This window comes from Myotis brandtii, unplaced genomic scaffold, assembly GCF_000412655.1.
Source record: "Myotis brandtii unplaced genomic scaffold, ASM41265v1 scaffold450, whole genome shotgun sequence".
NCBI lineage: Eukaryota > Metazoa > Chordata > Mammalia > Chiroptera > Vespertilionidae > Myotis > Myotis brandtii.
The window spans coordinates 280,300-298,122 of record NW_005367210.1 but is presented as its reverse complement, the minus strand read 5'-3'; the positions used below and the strand labels follow the sequence as shown (position 1 = coordinate 298,122).

General features: G+C 42.1%; 1 protein-coding gene and 1 pseudogene across 1 annotated transcript in view; both read left to right on the top strand.

Annotated features, from left to right (window-relative positions):
* Nucleotides 1–6,490: 6,490 nt before the first annotated feature.
* TBC1D20 (TBC1 domain family, member 20) overlaps nucleotides 6,491–17,823 on the top strand; it is a gene marked incomplete at its 5' end in the record, with an annotated part of 19,656 nt that continues 8,323 nt past the window's right edge. Inside the window, 2 exons of the mRNA XM_005874792.2 lie at nucleotides 6,491–6,710; nucleotides 9,243–9,323. Coding sequence (XP_005874854.1) covers nucleotides 6,491–6,710; nucleotides 9,243–9,323 — 301 coding nt within the window. The remainder of the gene's footprint in view (nucleotides 6,711–9,242; nucleotides 9,324–17,823) is intronic.
* LOC106727584 lies at nucleotides 9,241–10,855 on the top strand (annotated as a pseudogene).

Here is a 17,823-nt window from a genome sequence, read left to right as displayed (position 1 = left end):
GCCGGAGTCGGGACGGCGGGGAGGAAAAGGCCGAAGGGAAGGAGAGCCTAGTATAGGGGCCCACGGATGCGGGGACCAGAGGAGCCATGGTGGCAGAGCCGCATCCCCTGTGGGGAGGGCGGCGGGACTCGGCCCCGGCGCGTCTGAACGGGGGAATCGGGTCTGAGAACTGGGCTCAGCCTCAGCCCGGCCCGAAGCTGTCCGGCCACGTCCACAGACTCCTGCCACCTCCCTGGTTGTAGGGCAGGTGCCCAGACCTCAGCGATCGCCGCCTTGACTTCCGTGGTGTGAGTGGACACATATTTCTTTTCATTGCCATAATATCCAGTCCTTTTAAAGTGCACCGTTCAGTGGTTCTTAGGACTTTCACAGGGTTGTGCGATCATCCCCACTGTCTAATTCCAGGACATTAATATTCCAAAGAGGAAGCCCATTCCCCAGTCTCCACGGCTCCTGGCAGACACTCATCGACTTTATGTCTCAAGCCTGTCCCACCTGTCTTAATGTTATTTAATTGTGTAAAAAGCTATTTTCTATTTTTATACTGTCTCACCTTAAGCCATTATTTCTATGAAATCATGGTTTCATTGTGCACTGTTTTCAAATATGTTTGACATATTAAGATCGGACTGTTAAAAGTATTCATGTTTATTCTGCACCAAGTAAAATAATCTCTTTTTCCTCTGGGGAAGATAATTAGCTTTCCCACTTTTTGGTGGCGGCCATAGTAGAACCAGTTGACATATTCAACCCACATATTATGATGAAGCACCCGGTATCCACATCTTGTTTCTCTGGGCTCGTTTTCTGTCGTCCCCCTTTTCTCCTACTCTAGTCCTGGATGGAAGTGGAGCTCACTCGTCATATTACTTCCCTGGGCCCTTTGGCCTTGTAACCCTTCGATGGTGTGTGACATCTGTCTTCATGGCACAATAGTCCCTGCCCCAAGGGGTGCAGGTCTGTGACCTGTTGTAGTGCAATTGTTTTGAGAGACTGACAACCTCCCAGTTTCCTTCATTTTATTTCTCTGGATGCATGGGAAGAACTTAGAAATCAGAGTGTTTTTATTTTGTTTTGTTTCGGGGTTTTTTTTCCTTTTTGTTTTCATTGTGGTTTTAATCATATTGGAGAATTGACAGTTTTTAACACTGGAAGCTCTCGTTTGTAGAGTTCATGGTTTACGCTCTAGAATATTTTTCTGCATTGTTGAGGTAAAACAGTCTTTCTTTTTTTTAAAATTTTTTTTTTTTACAAGGAGCAGGCCTGCCATTTATTTTTTTTGTTTTTGTTTTAAATATATTTTATTGATTTTTCACAGAGAGGAAGGGAGAGGAATAGAGAGCTAGAAACATCGATGGGAGAGAAACATCGATCAGCTGCCTCCTGAACACCTCCCACGGGGATGTGCCCGCAACCAAGGTACATGCCCTTGGCCGGAATCGAACCTGGGACCTTTCAGTCCACAGGCTGACGCTCTATCCACTGAGCCAAACCGGCTAGGGCTTAAGTTAATTTTCAATGTCAACATCAAGAGTTCAAGGAGGGGCAGGGCAATGTCTGTCTGAGGGGATGGATCTCTCTCTCCCTCTCTCACTGATTGGTTCTTTCATTGTTTGATTAAGGCTAACATTGCTTAGTTTGAGTTTAACTGCTATTTAAAGACTGCAAAGCTTTCTTGATGTGCAAGCTTAAACCAAATAAGTATGGAATTTTGTACTCTCACATAAGATTCCATTATTAAGTATGTAGACCTTTTACCTGATGTAAGCCATTAATGTGTATTTTGCTGATATGGAAAAACTTTTAGAGGAATCATAGCTAGTGTTCATCTTCAGTCCTTGTCCTTTCCCTATATATCCAGTTCCCAAGCCAGGTGTTTTTGGAGATAACCTGTTGCTCTGAGGAGGCAGGAATCTTCACCTGGGTTCTGTAGCCAGAGTTGGGAAATAATTTGAAACAATAGCGGGCTCATCCATCTTTTATCTGAACTGTTAGGAACTGCTGCTTCAGTGCCCTGATTAAAATGATCGTTTTAATGGAGAGCAGGCCAAATAGTACCTCTTATCATCTTTTCCTGTGTTGAATGAATTGCTTTTCAGGCATCAAGGATTTATTTATAGCAGTGTCTTATATTTTGCAGCCAATTGTAGAATAATCATTTCATTCTGTCGTGGTTATCATAGCCAAGATCTCTTACTGTAAAGGAATTTGGAAAGTCTCAACTTTGGAATATGTAATACATCTCTCTTATTAGGGGTTCAAAAAGGAATTGGAGAAGAAAGGATTCGGGAATTGGGATTACATACATACTACTTCCTGATGAAATGTGGACTTTTATCCCAAGTCCAATGTTAGCATTCTGGAGTCAGGAAGTGCGTGTCCCACCCCAAAATCCATATATAAAATGTGTCTTAAAGGAGATAGTAGGCATTAATTTTTATATTTTCCTGAGCATCCCAAGAATAGTTCTGTAATTTTTCTCTGAGATGAAGAGGATACATGTAAATTAGTTTCAGTTGAGACTCTGCTAACCTTTTTCCCCCTCTTTGTGTAATCTAGCAGTTGACCTTATCATTCTATAATTTATACATTTCTAGCTTACTTGAGTTTTCTGTTTTCTCTTCCCTTTTTATGTCACAATGAGAGTTTATATATTAGGTGTAATAAATGGTTGTGGGGTGGGCGCACACTTAGGAGTGCCTTCTTTATCTGCCATTAATACTTAATCACTCAACTGTGGGATTGAGGAAGGTGATATTGGGGCCTGAACAGACCCCACATTTGAGCAGCATCCTACTCTGGGAAGTACCGGTAGCTTTAGAAAAAGGCCAAAGAGTCTACATCTCTACAGTCATATGCTGCATAACAGTTTCAGTCATTGATGGGCTGCATATACAAAGTCTAGGTGCATAGTGGGCTATACCGTCTAGGTTTGTGTAAGTGCCCTCTGTGATGCTCACACAACAGCGAAATTGCCTAACAACACATTTCTCAGAACGTATCCCCGTTGTTAATTAGCACATGACTGTGTTTAGAGTTGTACAGTAAGCATATTCTTAACAGTAGTATGGGCAAAATGATGTCATTTATTATAGGCCAGTGTTTCCAAAGGAACAATAGCTAAGCTAGCTTTTTATTCTATTCTGTACACACTGTGTTCCCACAGAGCACCGAAAACCAGAAGGTAGTAGTAAATTTTGAAATGCAGGATTAAAAATGGAATTGGAACTGTGTTAAGAAAACTAAGGAGCTGTGGTTTGGGTCTAGAAATAGTAAAAATTCTGGCAGATTACTTACGCAAACCTAATAGAAATCCAGGTGATTGCAAACAGTGTTATTTCCTTCAAGACACAAGCAAGGATTTTCCTTTCCCCCAGATTGCTTAATGAATAGCTTACTTGGAAAGAGGGGCAGGGTGACTATATGTCTAAACAAATGAAGGAAATTTTTCCACACTCTTCGTAAGTAGGTTAACAAGATTTCTAAAGTCAGTTTATCTCGAACAGTATTCATATTACCATTTAATTGTTCTTAATTTGTGATGTGTAGAAAATACAAGGAAACTCTAAGTAAAAAAAAAAATTACAGGCTATTTTGTACTTTATATTCTTTGTTGGGAATTAATTCAGTTCCTTCTCATATTTTTAAATAAAAAGTCCTCTCGCCCTCGCTGGTTTGACTCAGTGGGCAGAGTGTTGGCCTGTGGACTCAAGGGTCCCAGGTTCGATTCCAATTGGGGACACATGCCCGGGTTGTGGGCTCCATCCTCATCGAGGGGTATGCAGGAGGCAGTTGATCAGTGATTCTCTCTCATCATTGGTGTTTCTGTTTCTCTCTCCCTCTCCCTTCCTCTCTGAAATCAATAAAAAATATATATTTTTAAAAAGTCTTCTCTGTGTCTTGTTTATCTATGGTCCCTCTTTGAAAACATACAGCCTTCTCTTCCAAAGGATGGCCCCTCAACCCTGTCTTTCCTGAGTGTAGGATAAATCCAGCCCACACTCTTCCATAAGCTACATTTTTTGCAGTCCTTCAAGCCTCTGTCCTCTTCTTTTACCAATACTTCAGCCTCAGAATTATCTCTGTGTTTTCTGGACATGATGTGTCTTTCATGTAACAGGGTCTTTGCACACACTCCTCTCCCTTCAACCACTCTTCCATGTGCAGTTTTCTTTAAGAAGATACAAGATATATTCTTGGCAAAGCCTTTCCTGATTGCATGAGAAGTAGTCATTCTTTCCTCAGGAGTTTCATAATTCTGTTATATCATGTATAATAATTGTTTGTACCCTTCCCTACTGTGAGCCTCTCAAGTGCTGGGAAGGAGTCAAATTAATCTTTATCCTTAGTACAGTGCTTACTATAAATAGATGTTCATTAAATGATAGGCTGATAAATGTATGGACTAATGGACAAGTGGGTAGGTGGACAAATGGATGGATACACTCAAGCCAAGAGCATGAAGCACCTTGTAAATAAACATTTAACTAGTTAGGTACCATACTGACAGAGGAAATTGGGACATAATTTTTATGATTTCTAGATAAAGTAACCATATAATTTAGCATCCAAGCTGGGACATTTTTGAAAGTACAGATAGCAGGAGGGATTTGCTATGAACAGTTATGCCATAATTATAGGTGTGAGCCAGGAATCTCTCAAACCTGAAAGAGATGATCACTCTACTAAGTTACCAGGGAAAAGAACATTCTAGACAGGAGAACAGGTTTACGTAGGTGAAAAGTGAACTGTATTATTTTCCTGTCTGCACCTCCAATTGCATGTGACTCTAAAGCCGTTAATTTATGTCACAGCTCTCATAGGTAGGTAACCATGACCATTAGGTACCAGCTTTCATTTGTGTTAATAATGTGGAGCTTTGTCATGGAAACAATTTGTAGACTGTTGCCTCAGAATAGAAAATTATTGAGGAAGACTGCTTATTTAGAAAGTGTCCCTTCTGAACCTAATCTACCTGCCGTTAAACTTCTCTAAAGCCTAGCCTACTTTCTAGTGTTTATCTCCCCCCTTATATTACTCCATTGCCAGTGCCTTACACCTAATATATGCTACATAAATATTTTCAATGATCTGTTTACTGTTAAAGGAAAGGGCCTTGTGTTTTCTGTCTCCAAGCTTTTTTCTGCTCTCTGCCTCTCTTCCCAGCCTCTTGAAATCCTCCTTTTCCTGTTTTTTAAAACATGTTAACTTTATTATATATTTTTTTAAGTCCTCACCTGAAAACATGCTTTTATTGGTTTTAGAAAGAGAGGAAGGGAGAGAGAGAGAAACATCAATCAGCTGCCTCCTGCAGGTGCCTGACGGGATAGTACCCGCAACCTGGGTGTGTGACCTAACCGGAAGTCGAACCTACGACGTTTCGGTGTACAGGATGGTGCTCTAAACAACTGAGCTACCTGGCCAGGGCCCGCCTTTTCCTTTGTAAATTATACTCTTTGCTAATGCTTTCTCAGTTTAGTCTGACTCACAACATTCTCTGAGCTCTTGGTGTCTGCACATTCCTTTTTTGGGGGGGAGCGGGGGGCAATTATAGTGCACTTCTTTGTGGCATCTCTATTACTCCATCATTTTAAATAGAATAATTATAATAAGGTAAACATCAACCACAAATTCTCAACCAATTTCCTAAAAAGACAAACACAGTAAAATGCCTATGTATAAATAACAAACTATCACATAAGGATGTAATATGCTTAAAACATAACTTCCAGATCACAGTAATTAATATGGTTTTTAAAAAACAGTTGTTTTGTGTGTAGTATCATGCCTCTCTTACCACCCACACTGGAGACCCAAGTATACCCTTTGACATTCTGATTTTGAAAATATTTCTGTGATTTTGATATTTTATCAGTAACTAGGAATTTTTGTGGTTTTGTTTTAAAATATATTATTGAATTTTGGTGGCATGTATATACATTTTTCCTCTATAAACAACAGAACAAATATTAAGAGATATATATTAAGAAAGAACAGGCATTCTATTAGGAAAACATTAACAGTAACAGTTGGATATGCCTGAATTTACTGAGCATTTATTATAATTATAATTTCTTGCTGATCACTTACATGGCATACCTCCTTAGTGTTTTGGACATAATGTGCTAATTAAATATCTGTAGGTTGGCTTTAAATATACCTACCTGGCCCTGGCCGGTTTGGCTCAGTGGATAGAGCGTCAGCCTGCGGACTCAAGGGTCCCAGGTTCAATTCCAGTCAAGGGCATGTACCTTGGTTGCGGGCACATCCCCAGTAGGGAGTGTGCAGGAGGCAGCTGATCAATGTTTCTCTCTCATCAATGTTTCTAACTCTCCCTCTCCCTTCCTCTCTGTAAAAAAACAATAAGATATATTAAAATATATATATATACCTACCTATACCTCAGACCAGATAAGGAGATTGAGCCCTGAGTAGAAAATGTACACATGCTGAATATGTGCCTTAATGCCCCTCCAACCCCTGTGTGTGTGTGTGTGTGTTTGTTTGTTTGTTTGTTTTTGCAGGCTTTAACGCCAAAAAGAAAAAGAAAGTGGCAAAGATATACCAGGCTCTGAACAGTGATCCCACTGATGTGGCTGCCCTTAGACGCATGGCTATTAGCGAGGGAGGGCTCCTAACTGATGAGATGAGACGAAAAGTGTGGCCCAAGCTCCTCAATGTCAACATCAATGACCCACCTCCTATATCAGGTAAGATGGGGAGTAAGTACTGTGAGGGGAGCTTATTTAGGAGGCAAGGAAAAAAGAATTTCAGAATCTTTGATTTTTATGCTAATGTCAAACCAAGAGTAGATGAGTAAATCTAAAGCATTGAGAATATGATTGGTCCAACTCGGAAAATAAGGCCAAACTAATAAGTAGAATTTTATTCAAAAATGGAATGAGCTTTTATTGGCTAGGTAGAGAAGTTTATTAAAAATGTATATTTCAACCCAGCTCCTGTGGTTCAGTGGTTGAGTTTTGACTCAAGAACCAGGAGATCAGGCTCAATTCCTGGTCAGGGCATATGCCCAGGTTTTGGGCTCAATCCCCAGTAGGGGTCGTGCAGGAAGCAGCCAATCAATGATTCTCATTGATGTTTCTATCCCTCGCTCCCTCTTCCTTTCTCTCTCTGAAATCAATTAAAACAGCGGTTTTCAACCTGTGGGTCGCAACCCCTTTGGCGGTCGAACGACCCTTTCATGGGTCGCCTAAGACCATTCTGCATATCAGATATTTACATTACGATTCATAACAGTAGCAACATTACAGTTATGAAGTAGCAACGAAAATAATTTTATGGTTGGGTCACAACATGAGGAACTGTATTTAAAGGGCCAGAAGGTTGAGAACCACTGGATTAAAACATCTCTAGCTGGTTTGGTTCAGTGGATAGAGCATTGGCCTGTGGACCAAAGGGTCCCGGGTTCAATTCCGATCAAGGGCATGTACCTTGGTTATAGGCTCCTCCCCGGCCTGGGCCCTAGTTGGGGCTTGTTCAGGAAGCAACCAATTGATGTGTTTTTCTCACATTGATGTTTCTCTCTGTCTTTCCCTTTCTCTCCCACTCTCCTTAAAAATCAATGGAAAAATTCTTCGGGTGAGGATTAATAGTAACAACAAAAAATAATGTATTTTTTTTAAAATGCATATTTCAGTCCATATTTACTTAGAGATGAGTTGTAGGAATATGTATTTTAATAAGCACTCCACCTAATTCTGATGTAGATGGACTACATTTTTGAGAAACAGGCTATGGGGAGAAATAATGTCTTTTTTTTAAAAAACACAAAAGCCCTAGCTGGTTTGGCTTAGTGGATAGAGCATCAGCCTACAGAGTGAAGGCTCCCGGGTTTGATTCCGGTCAAGGGCACATGCCCGGGTTGCTGACTCGATCCCCAGTAGGGGGTGTGTAGGAGACAGCTGTTGAGTGATTCTCTCTCATCATTAATGTTTCTATCTCTCACTCTCCTTTCCTCTCTGAAATCAATAAAAATACATTTTAAAAAAAACACACACACAAAGGAATTTTTATTGGGAAATATTATGCTCATTTTGGATTCTAAAATTCTGTAGTTCTGTGAAAAGCTATAACTTTAATCTGCAAGGCCTGTGTGGTAAAAGGAGTTCCTTGGAATATAGTGTAGAATACAGATAAAAGTACTATAGAACAATGAACCCATTTTGTCATTCACTCAACAAACATTTATTGCTTTATTGCTATGTATGGCAAAAGTCCGGCTCCTGGGGATTCTTTCACTCATTTGGCAGATATTAGTTGTGCTCCTGTTGTGTGCCAGATACTGGAGATAATTAAAACAGCCTCCGCCAGTAAAAGTTCACAGTGTCATAGTGCAGCCGAGTAGGTGTTAAGTTGCCACTTGTTTAATCTTTGAAGCTGGCTGCCTCAGAGCAGTAAGCCTTTTGTTGGAAGGGAAAGGCATTACCATGTTCACACTCTGAATCCTGAGATGGTGTTCTTCTATCAGATTCCAGATTTCCCCGATCTTTATAAGATGAAGTTTGTGTGGGGAAGTTTTGCACAGGCTCCTCTGTTAGCTTTTGATTTCGGTTTGTGAAGGAAATGTAGACTTGCTACACAACACTCAGTTTGGGTTGAGGGAAATGTGCACTTGTTATATATATATAACAGCTGGAGCCTGCTCCTTACATTCACACTGTGTTGGGCTTATCACCTGAACAGAAATACAATGTCCTATTTGCAGTGTGTTAGCTTTAGAATTTCTGGGTCAAGGGAAGTTAGGTTCTCCTTTATAGGAGTTTATCTTAATACTCCTTTCTGAACAGCTCAGTGCTTCCTAGACTTTACAGATGTTAGAGTTTTTTCAGTGGTCTATGGTTTCCACATTTATGATCTGATTTGATCCTTACAGTAACCTGAGAAGTATATTATCGAAGGGAACAATGCCATTTTTATAGATGTGGACTTTGAAATCCAGAGCAGTTCCCCAGGGATGCCACAGGAGGCCCCTGACTTCTCTGCAGCTTTTCCTCCTAACTCTGTTACCTCCTGGACAATGACCTCCTTCCTCTTAGGTCACAAGACTGCATGTTTGGAACTAAACTTGGGATTTATCTCCAATTGTTGTATTTTGAGTCATGTTCTTTTCAGGAAAATGCAGGAGTACGTCCTCCTGGCCTTTGGTGTAATACCACAATATTTTGTTCCTGATCTGGCTTCCCAGACATTCCTACAATGACATGTTCCTTTTCCTCCAATAGGGAAAAACCTACGACAGATGAGCAAGGACTACCAACAAGTGCTGCTGGATGTCAGGCGGTCCTTACGGCGGTTTCCTCCTGGTGAGAAGCTCTCTCCGTCCGTCTTGTTATATGGAGGTTTCTGTCCCAGTTGCACTTACTTTCTTGTGTTGATGCTTGCCAGTCCCAGGGAGTTTCCATCCCAGCACACAGTGTGACCTCATATCTATTCCCATTCTGCTGAGCCATTCTTTAATTTACTCCATCACACTCAGACCCCCACTGAAAGCCTGCACCAAAAGTAATTTCTCTTGGCCTAGAAGTGGTAAATGAGAGAAGTTTCTTCCCCCCTTTCAGAGCTACAGAAGAGGCTTCATAGAGCTTGCTAGAGCCATCAATCTGGCTTTAAAGAGCAGGTTGGTTTGAAAGTGGGCATTAACAAGAACTTTTTTTTTTTCAAATTCTTATTGATTTCAGAGAGGAAGGGAGAGGGAAAGAGAGAGAGAAACATCAATGATGAGAGAGAATCATTGATTGGCTGTCTCTTGCACACCCCCCACTAGGGATTGAGCCTGCAACTCGGGCATGTGCCCTGACCAAGAATCGAACCGTGACCTGGTTCATAGGTCGATGTTCAACTGCTGAGCCACGTTGGCCAGACTAACAAGAACTTTTAACATCTTCTTGGATTAGATTTATAAATAGTGATATCTTGCATATATGTGTATTGAGGTCCTTGGGCTAGAAGGGAGGCCATTCTCTGCATGTTAAAAGAGTTTATTCCTAAAATTGCCTCCCCATTCCAGGAAGAATGAGAAGAATGACCATTGTCTCCATTTTCACAATGAAGGCAATTGGGCAACCAACCGCATGCTTATGATCTATTTCTCTTCCTTTGCAACTCCACCTTTAGGTCCATGAAGAGAGGAGAATTGCTAACAGAAAATCAGTTTCCATGGCAAATCAGTGTGTCCCGAGAAATTTTTAAGGGGTTGAGGATGCAGCAGGGGGCGCAGTAGTCTGGGTGGAGGCTTAGCATGGTCCTAGAGATGTGGAGATGCCGGTGTCTGCAGTGAGGCCTGGGAGGTGGAGCTGTGCCAGGTACGGCTCTGGACCATGTTGGGGCAGACCTGCTGCTGCACCATCATGTTGGGGGATTTGGGGAGTGTGGCAAGACGGTGCTCCTTCGGGTGTTTGCCAAGGACACCTACCCTGGGAGTTATGTCCCCACCATGTTTGAGAACTACACTGTGAGTTTTGAGATAGACAAGTGCGCATTGAGCTCAACTTGTGGGATACTTCAGGTTCCTCTTACTGTGATATCGTCTGGCCCTGGCTTCTCCTGATTCAGACTCGGTGCTCATCTGCTTCCACAGCCAACCAGAAACACTGGACAGTGTCCTCAAGAAGTGACAAGGAGACTCAGGAATTTTGCCCCAGTGCCAAGGTTGTGCTGGTTGGCTGTAAACTGGACGTGTGGCCTGACCTGACCACACTGAGGAAGCTGTCCAATCAGTGGCTTATCTCTTACACATGAGCAGGGCACTGTGCTTGCCAAGCAGGTGGGGACCGTGTCCTACATTGAGTGCTCTTCCCAGTCCTCTGAGCACATGTCAGGGATGTCTTCCATGTAAGGACTCACACCTGGGACTGCAGCAGTCTGCTCAGCTGGCAGAAAGGCCAGACTGTGGGACAGGAACAGAGGCGAGATATACAAGAATTGAGCCAAGTGTTGCAACCTCATGTGCAGGGCCAGGGAGGAACAGAGTGTCAGGAGGGGTGGTGAAGGGCACAATTGTTCCTCTGCCCGCGCCTTGGCTTCCTGACCTCCTGACTCTGTCTGGAACTTCAGGGCAGGCTGAATGAGCACTTCTCTTAGGCAAGGGACCCAGAGGCAGAAAGGGTGCCACCATTCCCCATGTCTTCATACCCTCCTCTCCATAAGAAGTTGAGGGAGCTAGCAGGGCAGGCATCTGGGCCTGGAGCTGGGATAGGGCAGGGGCGTAGGGGAAGCTGGCATCGAGCAGTGACCTTGGTTGAGTTTCAGTATATGAAGGGTGCCTTCCCTCCCCACCCCCAGTCTCCATATCCGGGTTCAGGCTTCCTTCCCTAAGGAAAGTGTCCATTCCATGACCTTCCCTTTTCCTCTCCTCTCACTTCTACAGCTGTTCTCACTCAACCTCCAGGCAACATGCACTAATTAAAAAGCAAGTTGAAAAGCCCCTTCCCCTATAAATCCACCAGCCCTAGCTCCTCCCTCTCTTCCCCCAATAGCCCACAAATAAAACCCATGTCCATGGCAGGGGGATGTCCATGGCAGGAGAGGAGGATTATTTTTTAACATGCAATAACTGACTATTTAGTTAGGGCCACTGATCTCTTTTTTTCTTAGCATGTCAAATTTTAAAATGACAACAGCTGATACCACAAAAGCCATCTGGTGTGAATAAGTCAAAATTATACCTATTTTTGTGGGGGGGTGTCAGGTCGGCAAAAAATACAAAATATTTTAGTGATGCCTTTAGCAGAATTTTAGTAATTACTTTATGTGTGCCATGAGATAAAAAAAGATTGAAAATCACTGCTAAACCCATTGCTTCACTCTTCTGAAACCATGCTTTGGCTTGGATTTTGTGTTAAAGAAAGCTCTCTTTCCTGCTTACATCTTTGCTCCCTGGAGGGCTTCTTTTCTCATGTAGCCAGTGGCCTGCCAACTTGGTTTTTAATGTTTATTTTATTTATTTACTTATTTATTTTTATTGAGGTACTAGAGGCCCGGGGCACAAAATTTGTGCACGGGGGGGGGTAGGGAGGTCCCTCAGACTAGCCTGCACCCTCTCACAATCCGGGACCCCTTGGGTAGGGTCCCTAGGCCTGGCCAGCGATCAGGGCCTATTGGGCTTTCCTTCCCCTGGCTGCCAGCAGCTGGCCCCACCCCCGCTGCTGCAGCTGCTTGCCATCTGTGCTGCGCTGCTCCCCCGCCACCTGTTGCCTCCCTCTGTGGTTGACAGGCATGCGGTGCAATCGGTGCAATCGCTTGGCTGGCCTGTGCCTCCCTCTGTGGGGCAATCGATCGCGGGGCCCCCAGATAGATTGCTCCGCAGAGGGAGGCCCTGCCCACCTGGCCAGGGTTCTGCAATTGATCGCTGCGCAGAGGGTGACCTGGGCCTCACTCTGCAGGGTGATTGCAGAGCCCCCCCCGCCCCGCCCCCTGATTGCCCCAGTGGCCTGGGCCTCCCTCTTTGGGGTGACCGTGGGGCGATGGCAGGGCCCTCCTGACCAATTGCATCGTGCCTGCCTTGGCTGGTGCCAGTGTGTGTCATAGCGTGGACTTCTGGAAGGTCATCCGGATGGTTGTTCTGCTGTTTGGTCATTCGGTCGATATGCATATTACGCTTTTATTATTATAGATAGATAATTGGCATATAACAATATATTAGTTTCAGGTGTACAACATGATGATTCAGTATTTGTATATATCCAACTTGGTTTTAATGAAAACATATGCCATAGTCCAATCCCCATTTCCCTATCCTGTTACTTTGATTCTTTTTTTGTGTGGGGGGTTTGTTTTTTTTTAAATATATTTTTATTGATTTCAGAGAGGAAGGGAGAGGGAGAGAGAGATAGAAACATCAATGATGAGAGAGAATAATTGATTGGCTGCCTCTGGCACGCGCCACAGTGGGGATTGAGCCTGCAACCCAGACATGTGCCCTGACCGGAAATCAAACCATGACCTCCTGGTTCATAGGTTGATGTTCAACCACTGAGCCATGCCACCTGGGCTTATTTGTGTGTTTTTAAAAAATAACTTTTATTTAGGTTTTTGTGTTGAAGATCAACTTTTTAAAAAGAAATCTACACTGACATTTATTTTTTAAAAAATTTTTTTAATTTTTAATTGTAGTTGACATTTAATATTAGTTTCAGGTATACAGCATAGTTAGACATTTATATAACTTACAAAGTAATTTCCCTGATAAGTCTAGTACTCACCTGGCACCATACATAATTATTACAATATTACTGACTATATTCCTTATGCTATACTTTACATCCCTGTACTATTTTGTGACTACCAATTTGTACTTCTTAATCCCTTCATTTTTTCCCCTAGCTCCCTGGTAATCCTCCCATCTGGTAAACATCAGTTTGTTCTCTATGAGTCTATTTTTATTGTTCATTTAATTTTGTTTTTTGTTTTTCTTTGGATTCTACATATAAGTGAAATCATGTGGTATTTGTATTTCTCTGTCTGACTTATTTCACTAAGCATAATACCCAGCATGATCCATGTTCTTGCAAATGGTAAGATTTCACATTCTTTATGGCTAAGTAATATTCCATTGTATATATACCCCATATTTTCTTTATCCAATTGCTATGGACATTTAGGTTGCTTCCATATCTTGGCTTTTACATATGAAATGCCCTTCCTTGTCTCTTGTTTATAGCCTTTGTTTTAAAGTCTATTTTGTCTGATGTAACTATTGCTACCCCCAGCTTTTTTTAAATTTCCATTTGCATGAAGTATCTTTTTCCATCCCTTTACTTTCAGTCTCTGTATGTCTTTTTTAAAAATTTCTTTTGTTAATAATTCTTTATTCTTGAAAGTATTACATATGTCCCCTTTTTTTCCCCCCCATTGACCCCTTCACCCCCCCCCCCATGTGTCTTTTTAAAAAAAATACATTTTTATTGATTTCAGAGAGAAGAAGGGGGAAAGAGAGAGAGAGAGAGAGAGAGAAACATTGATGAGAGAGGAACATCAGCTACCTCCTGCATGCCTCCTACTGGGGATCAAGCCCGAAACTCTGGGTATGTACCCTGCCTGGGAATCAAACCAGCAACTTCCTGGTGCATGGGATGACGCTCAACCAACTGAGCCACACTGGCTGGGCTCTGTGTCGTTTGCTCTAAAGTGGGTTTTTGTTGGTAGCATATGTATGGATCTTGTTTTCTTCTCCATTCAGCCACCATGTCATTTGATTAGAGCATTTAATCCATTTACATTAAAGTAAATGTAAATGGATTAAATGTTCCAAATGACATAAGTATATAGTTTTAATAAATGATGGGTATATGGTTATTGCTATTTTATTATTCATACTTTTGGTCTCTTTTTCTCCCTCTTAAAGAAGTTCCTTTAACATCTATAATAATAAAAGCGTAATATGCAAATCGACTTAACAGCCGAACAGCGGAATGACTGTCTGGACGACTTTCCGGATGAAGCCGGGGCTCCAAGGGCCGGCCGAGGCAGCTGGGGCTGCTTTGGTGGTGATGACCAGCTTTAGCTTTTTCTTTTCTGGGGAGCTGTTTATTTCTTCAGTTCTAAATGATAGCCTGTGCAGTAGAGAAATCTTGGTTATAGGTCCTTGCTTTTCATCACTTTGAATATTTCATGCCAATACTTTCTAGCATGGAAATTCTGTTGAGAAATCAGCTGACAGTCTTATGAGAGCTCACTTATATGTAACTAACTGCTTTTCTCTTGCTACTTTTTAAATTTTTATTTATTCTTAATTTTTTAAAATTAAGAATGAGAGAGAGAGAGGGGACCAGCAAGAGAGAGAGAGAGAGAGAAATACCAGTTTGTTGTTCCACTTATTTATGCATTCGTTGGTTGCTTCTTGTATGTGCCCTGACCAGGGATCGAACCTGCAACCTTGGTGTATCGTGACAATGCTCTAACTAACTGAGCTACCTGGCCAGAGGTAGCTCAGTTAGTGTTTTGTTTTGTTTTTTTTGTTTTTTTTGTTAATCCTCACCTGAGGATATTGATTTTTAAAGAGAGTGGAAGGAAAAGGGAAAGACAGAGAGAGAAACGTCAATGTGAGAGAGATGCATCAATTGGTTGGGATTGAGTTTGCAACCAAGCTACCTGCCCTTGACTGGAACCGAACCTGAGACCTTTCCATCTGCAGGCCAATGCTATATCCACTGATCCATACCTGCTAAGGCTTTCTTGCTACTTATAAGATTCTCTGTCTTTAATCTTTGGCATTTTAATTATGATCTGTCTTGGTGTGAACCTCTTTGGGTTCCTCTTGTTTGGGACTGTTCATACTTTTTGGACTTGCATGTCTATTTCCTTCACCAGGTTAGGGAAGTTTTTTGTCATTTTTCCAAATAGGTTCTCAATTCTTTGTTCTCTCTCTTCTCCTTCTGGTACCACTATGGTATGAATGTTGTTATGGTTGAACTATCACCATTTAAAAAAAAATTTTTTTCTGTTCTGATTGGGTGTTTTCTACTTGTTTTCCAAATCGCTGATTTGATTCTCTGCTTCATCTAGTCTGTTGTTGATTCCATCTAATTCTTCACTTTTGACTGTTTCTTTTTTATGGCTTTTATCTCTTTGTGAAGTTCTCACTGAGTTTATCTATTGTTTACCTAAGTCATTGAGCATCCTTATAACCAGTGTTTTGAACCCTGTATCTAGTAAATTGTTTGCCTTCATTTTATTTAGTTTTTTTCCTGGAGTTTTGTCCTGTTCTTTTATTTAGGATATGTTTCTTTGTTTCTTTATTTTGGCTGCCTCTCTATGTTTGTTTCTGTGTATTAGGAAGATTTGCTATATCTCCCAGTCTTGGAGAGTGAGTGGCCTTATATAGTAGTGCCCCATGGGGTCCAAGGTTCACACTCCCTGGTCACCTGAGCCAGGTGCTCCAGTGGTGTCCCTTTTGTCAGCTGAGTGTGTCCCTCTGTTGTAGTTGGCCCTTGACTACTGTAAGCACATCAGTGGGTGGGATTGATCCTCAGACTGACTGACTATGAGGACTGTCTGTGAGTATAGCAGATGAGCCATTGTGCAGGGGCTCACCCCACAGAGCAGGATGCAGTTTAGTGTGGCTCTGGTGCCTGCCAAGTCTATCTTTGGGTGTGTCATTTGTGGAGCTAATTGGGTGGTGCTCTTACGTGGTCTGAAGCTGGCCACTGGGTATATTGGTTCTGGGGCCTCTTGGGAGGAGCTCTGGCACAGGCTGAAGTCTGCCACTGCCTGTGCTCAGTCCAGGGTTACCTGGTAGTGGCTATAAAGTGATCTGTGGTTGCTGGACTTGGAGGTACCTAAGAGATGCTGCAAACTGATGCCAGCTGCCACTAGTGCCAGAGCCCACTTAGCAAGAGGGACAGGGCATACCAAGGCCATGGCTGCTTAATTGAGGGTAGTGGACCTTTGAGAGGTTTTAGGAAAGTCTGCAGCCTGGGCTGAGATCAGTAGCTTGTGAGGAAGAGCTGCTGAAAGAGGTTGGGGCTGATACACAGGTTGGGTGGGGCAGTCAGGGTCTCCCGATCCTGCTGCTTTGGATGAGACCACAGATGCCGCCCATATTTTCCCCCTAGGAACCCTTTATCCTCTTCTATTTATGTAACACCAGCCTGTGGTATTCTTTCTGTAGGCTGAACTTTCCATGTGGTTTCATATTCCTTTTGCATTCATGTTCTTCTTAGCTTAGCTGAGTACTCTTCTACTGAAAATTCAAACGGGGTTTAATGTTTTCTATTATTACTTTTATGACTTAACCTATTCATAGTACTTGATTTACTTCGTTTTCTTTTTTATTTATCTTCTACAATATTCCCTTTTGAAAAGGGGTGGGGTAAATATAGGCAAGAGATGAGGTTTGCTTTCACCTTAAACCTTCCATTCAGTTTAGTCTGGGCCCTTACATTAGCTGTTTTCTCTCACAGCATCTTTTTAACTGAAAAAGCTAATGGTGTAGGAAAACTGTGCTGTGTGCGTTCTTCTAAAGCAGTTCACAAGGTCAAGATTTGGTCTTTTTATACTAAAAGTCAGGTGAGCTAAGGAACCACACTGACCACTGCCAGAACCAGCTGCATGCTCAGAAAGAGCTCCCAAGAAGGCTCCCTTTTTCCAGCCATATCTTTGGAGCAAGGAGATCAATATTTCCTATATTTAGTTTGCTTTAGTAGGGAACATGCAATTAAGTCTTTTTTTGTTTTTATATGATTTCATACCTACAGAAAGTTACAAAAATAGGATAATTTCCCACATACCTTTTACCCAATTTTCTTATGTTAGTATCTTATTATATTTGCTTTCTCTCTTTCTCCATATACACACATATAAGTTCTTTTTATTTTTTTTAAATAATTCTTTATTGTTGAAGGTATTACATATGTCCCCTTTTTTCTCCCATTGTCCCCCTCCAGCCTCCGATTCCCCACCCCCACCCCAGGCCTTCAGCACCCAATTGTCTGTGTCCATGGTTTATGCATATATGAATACAAGGTCTTTGGTTGATTACCGCCCACCCACCTACCCTCCCCCGCCTCTGAGATTCCCACTCTGTTCCATGCTTCCATGTCTCTGGATCCACTCCATTAATCACTTTATTTTGTTAATTAGATTCCACATAGGAATGAGGTCATGTGATACTTGTCTTTGACTGACTTATTTCACTTAGCATGATACTCTCCAGGTCCCTTCATGCTGTCTCAAGAGATTCTTTTTTACTGCTGCATAGTATTCCATGGTGTAAATGTACCACAGGTTTTTAATCCACTCATCTGCTGATGGACACTTGGGCTGTTTCCAGATCTTAGCTATTGTAAATTGTGCTGTTATGAACAT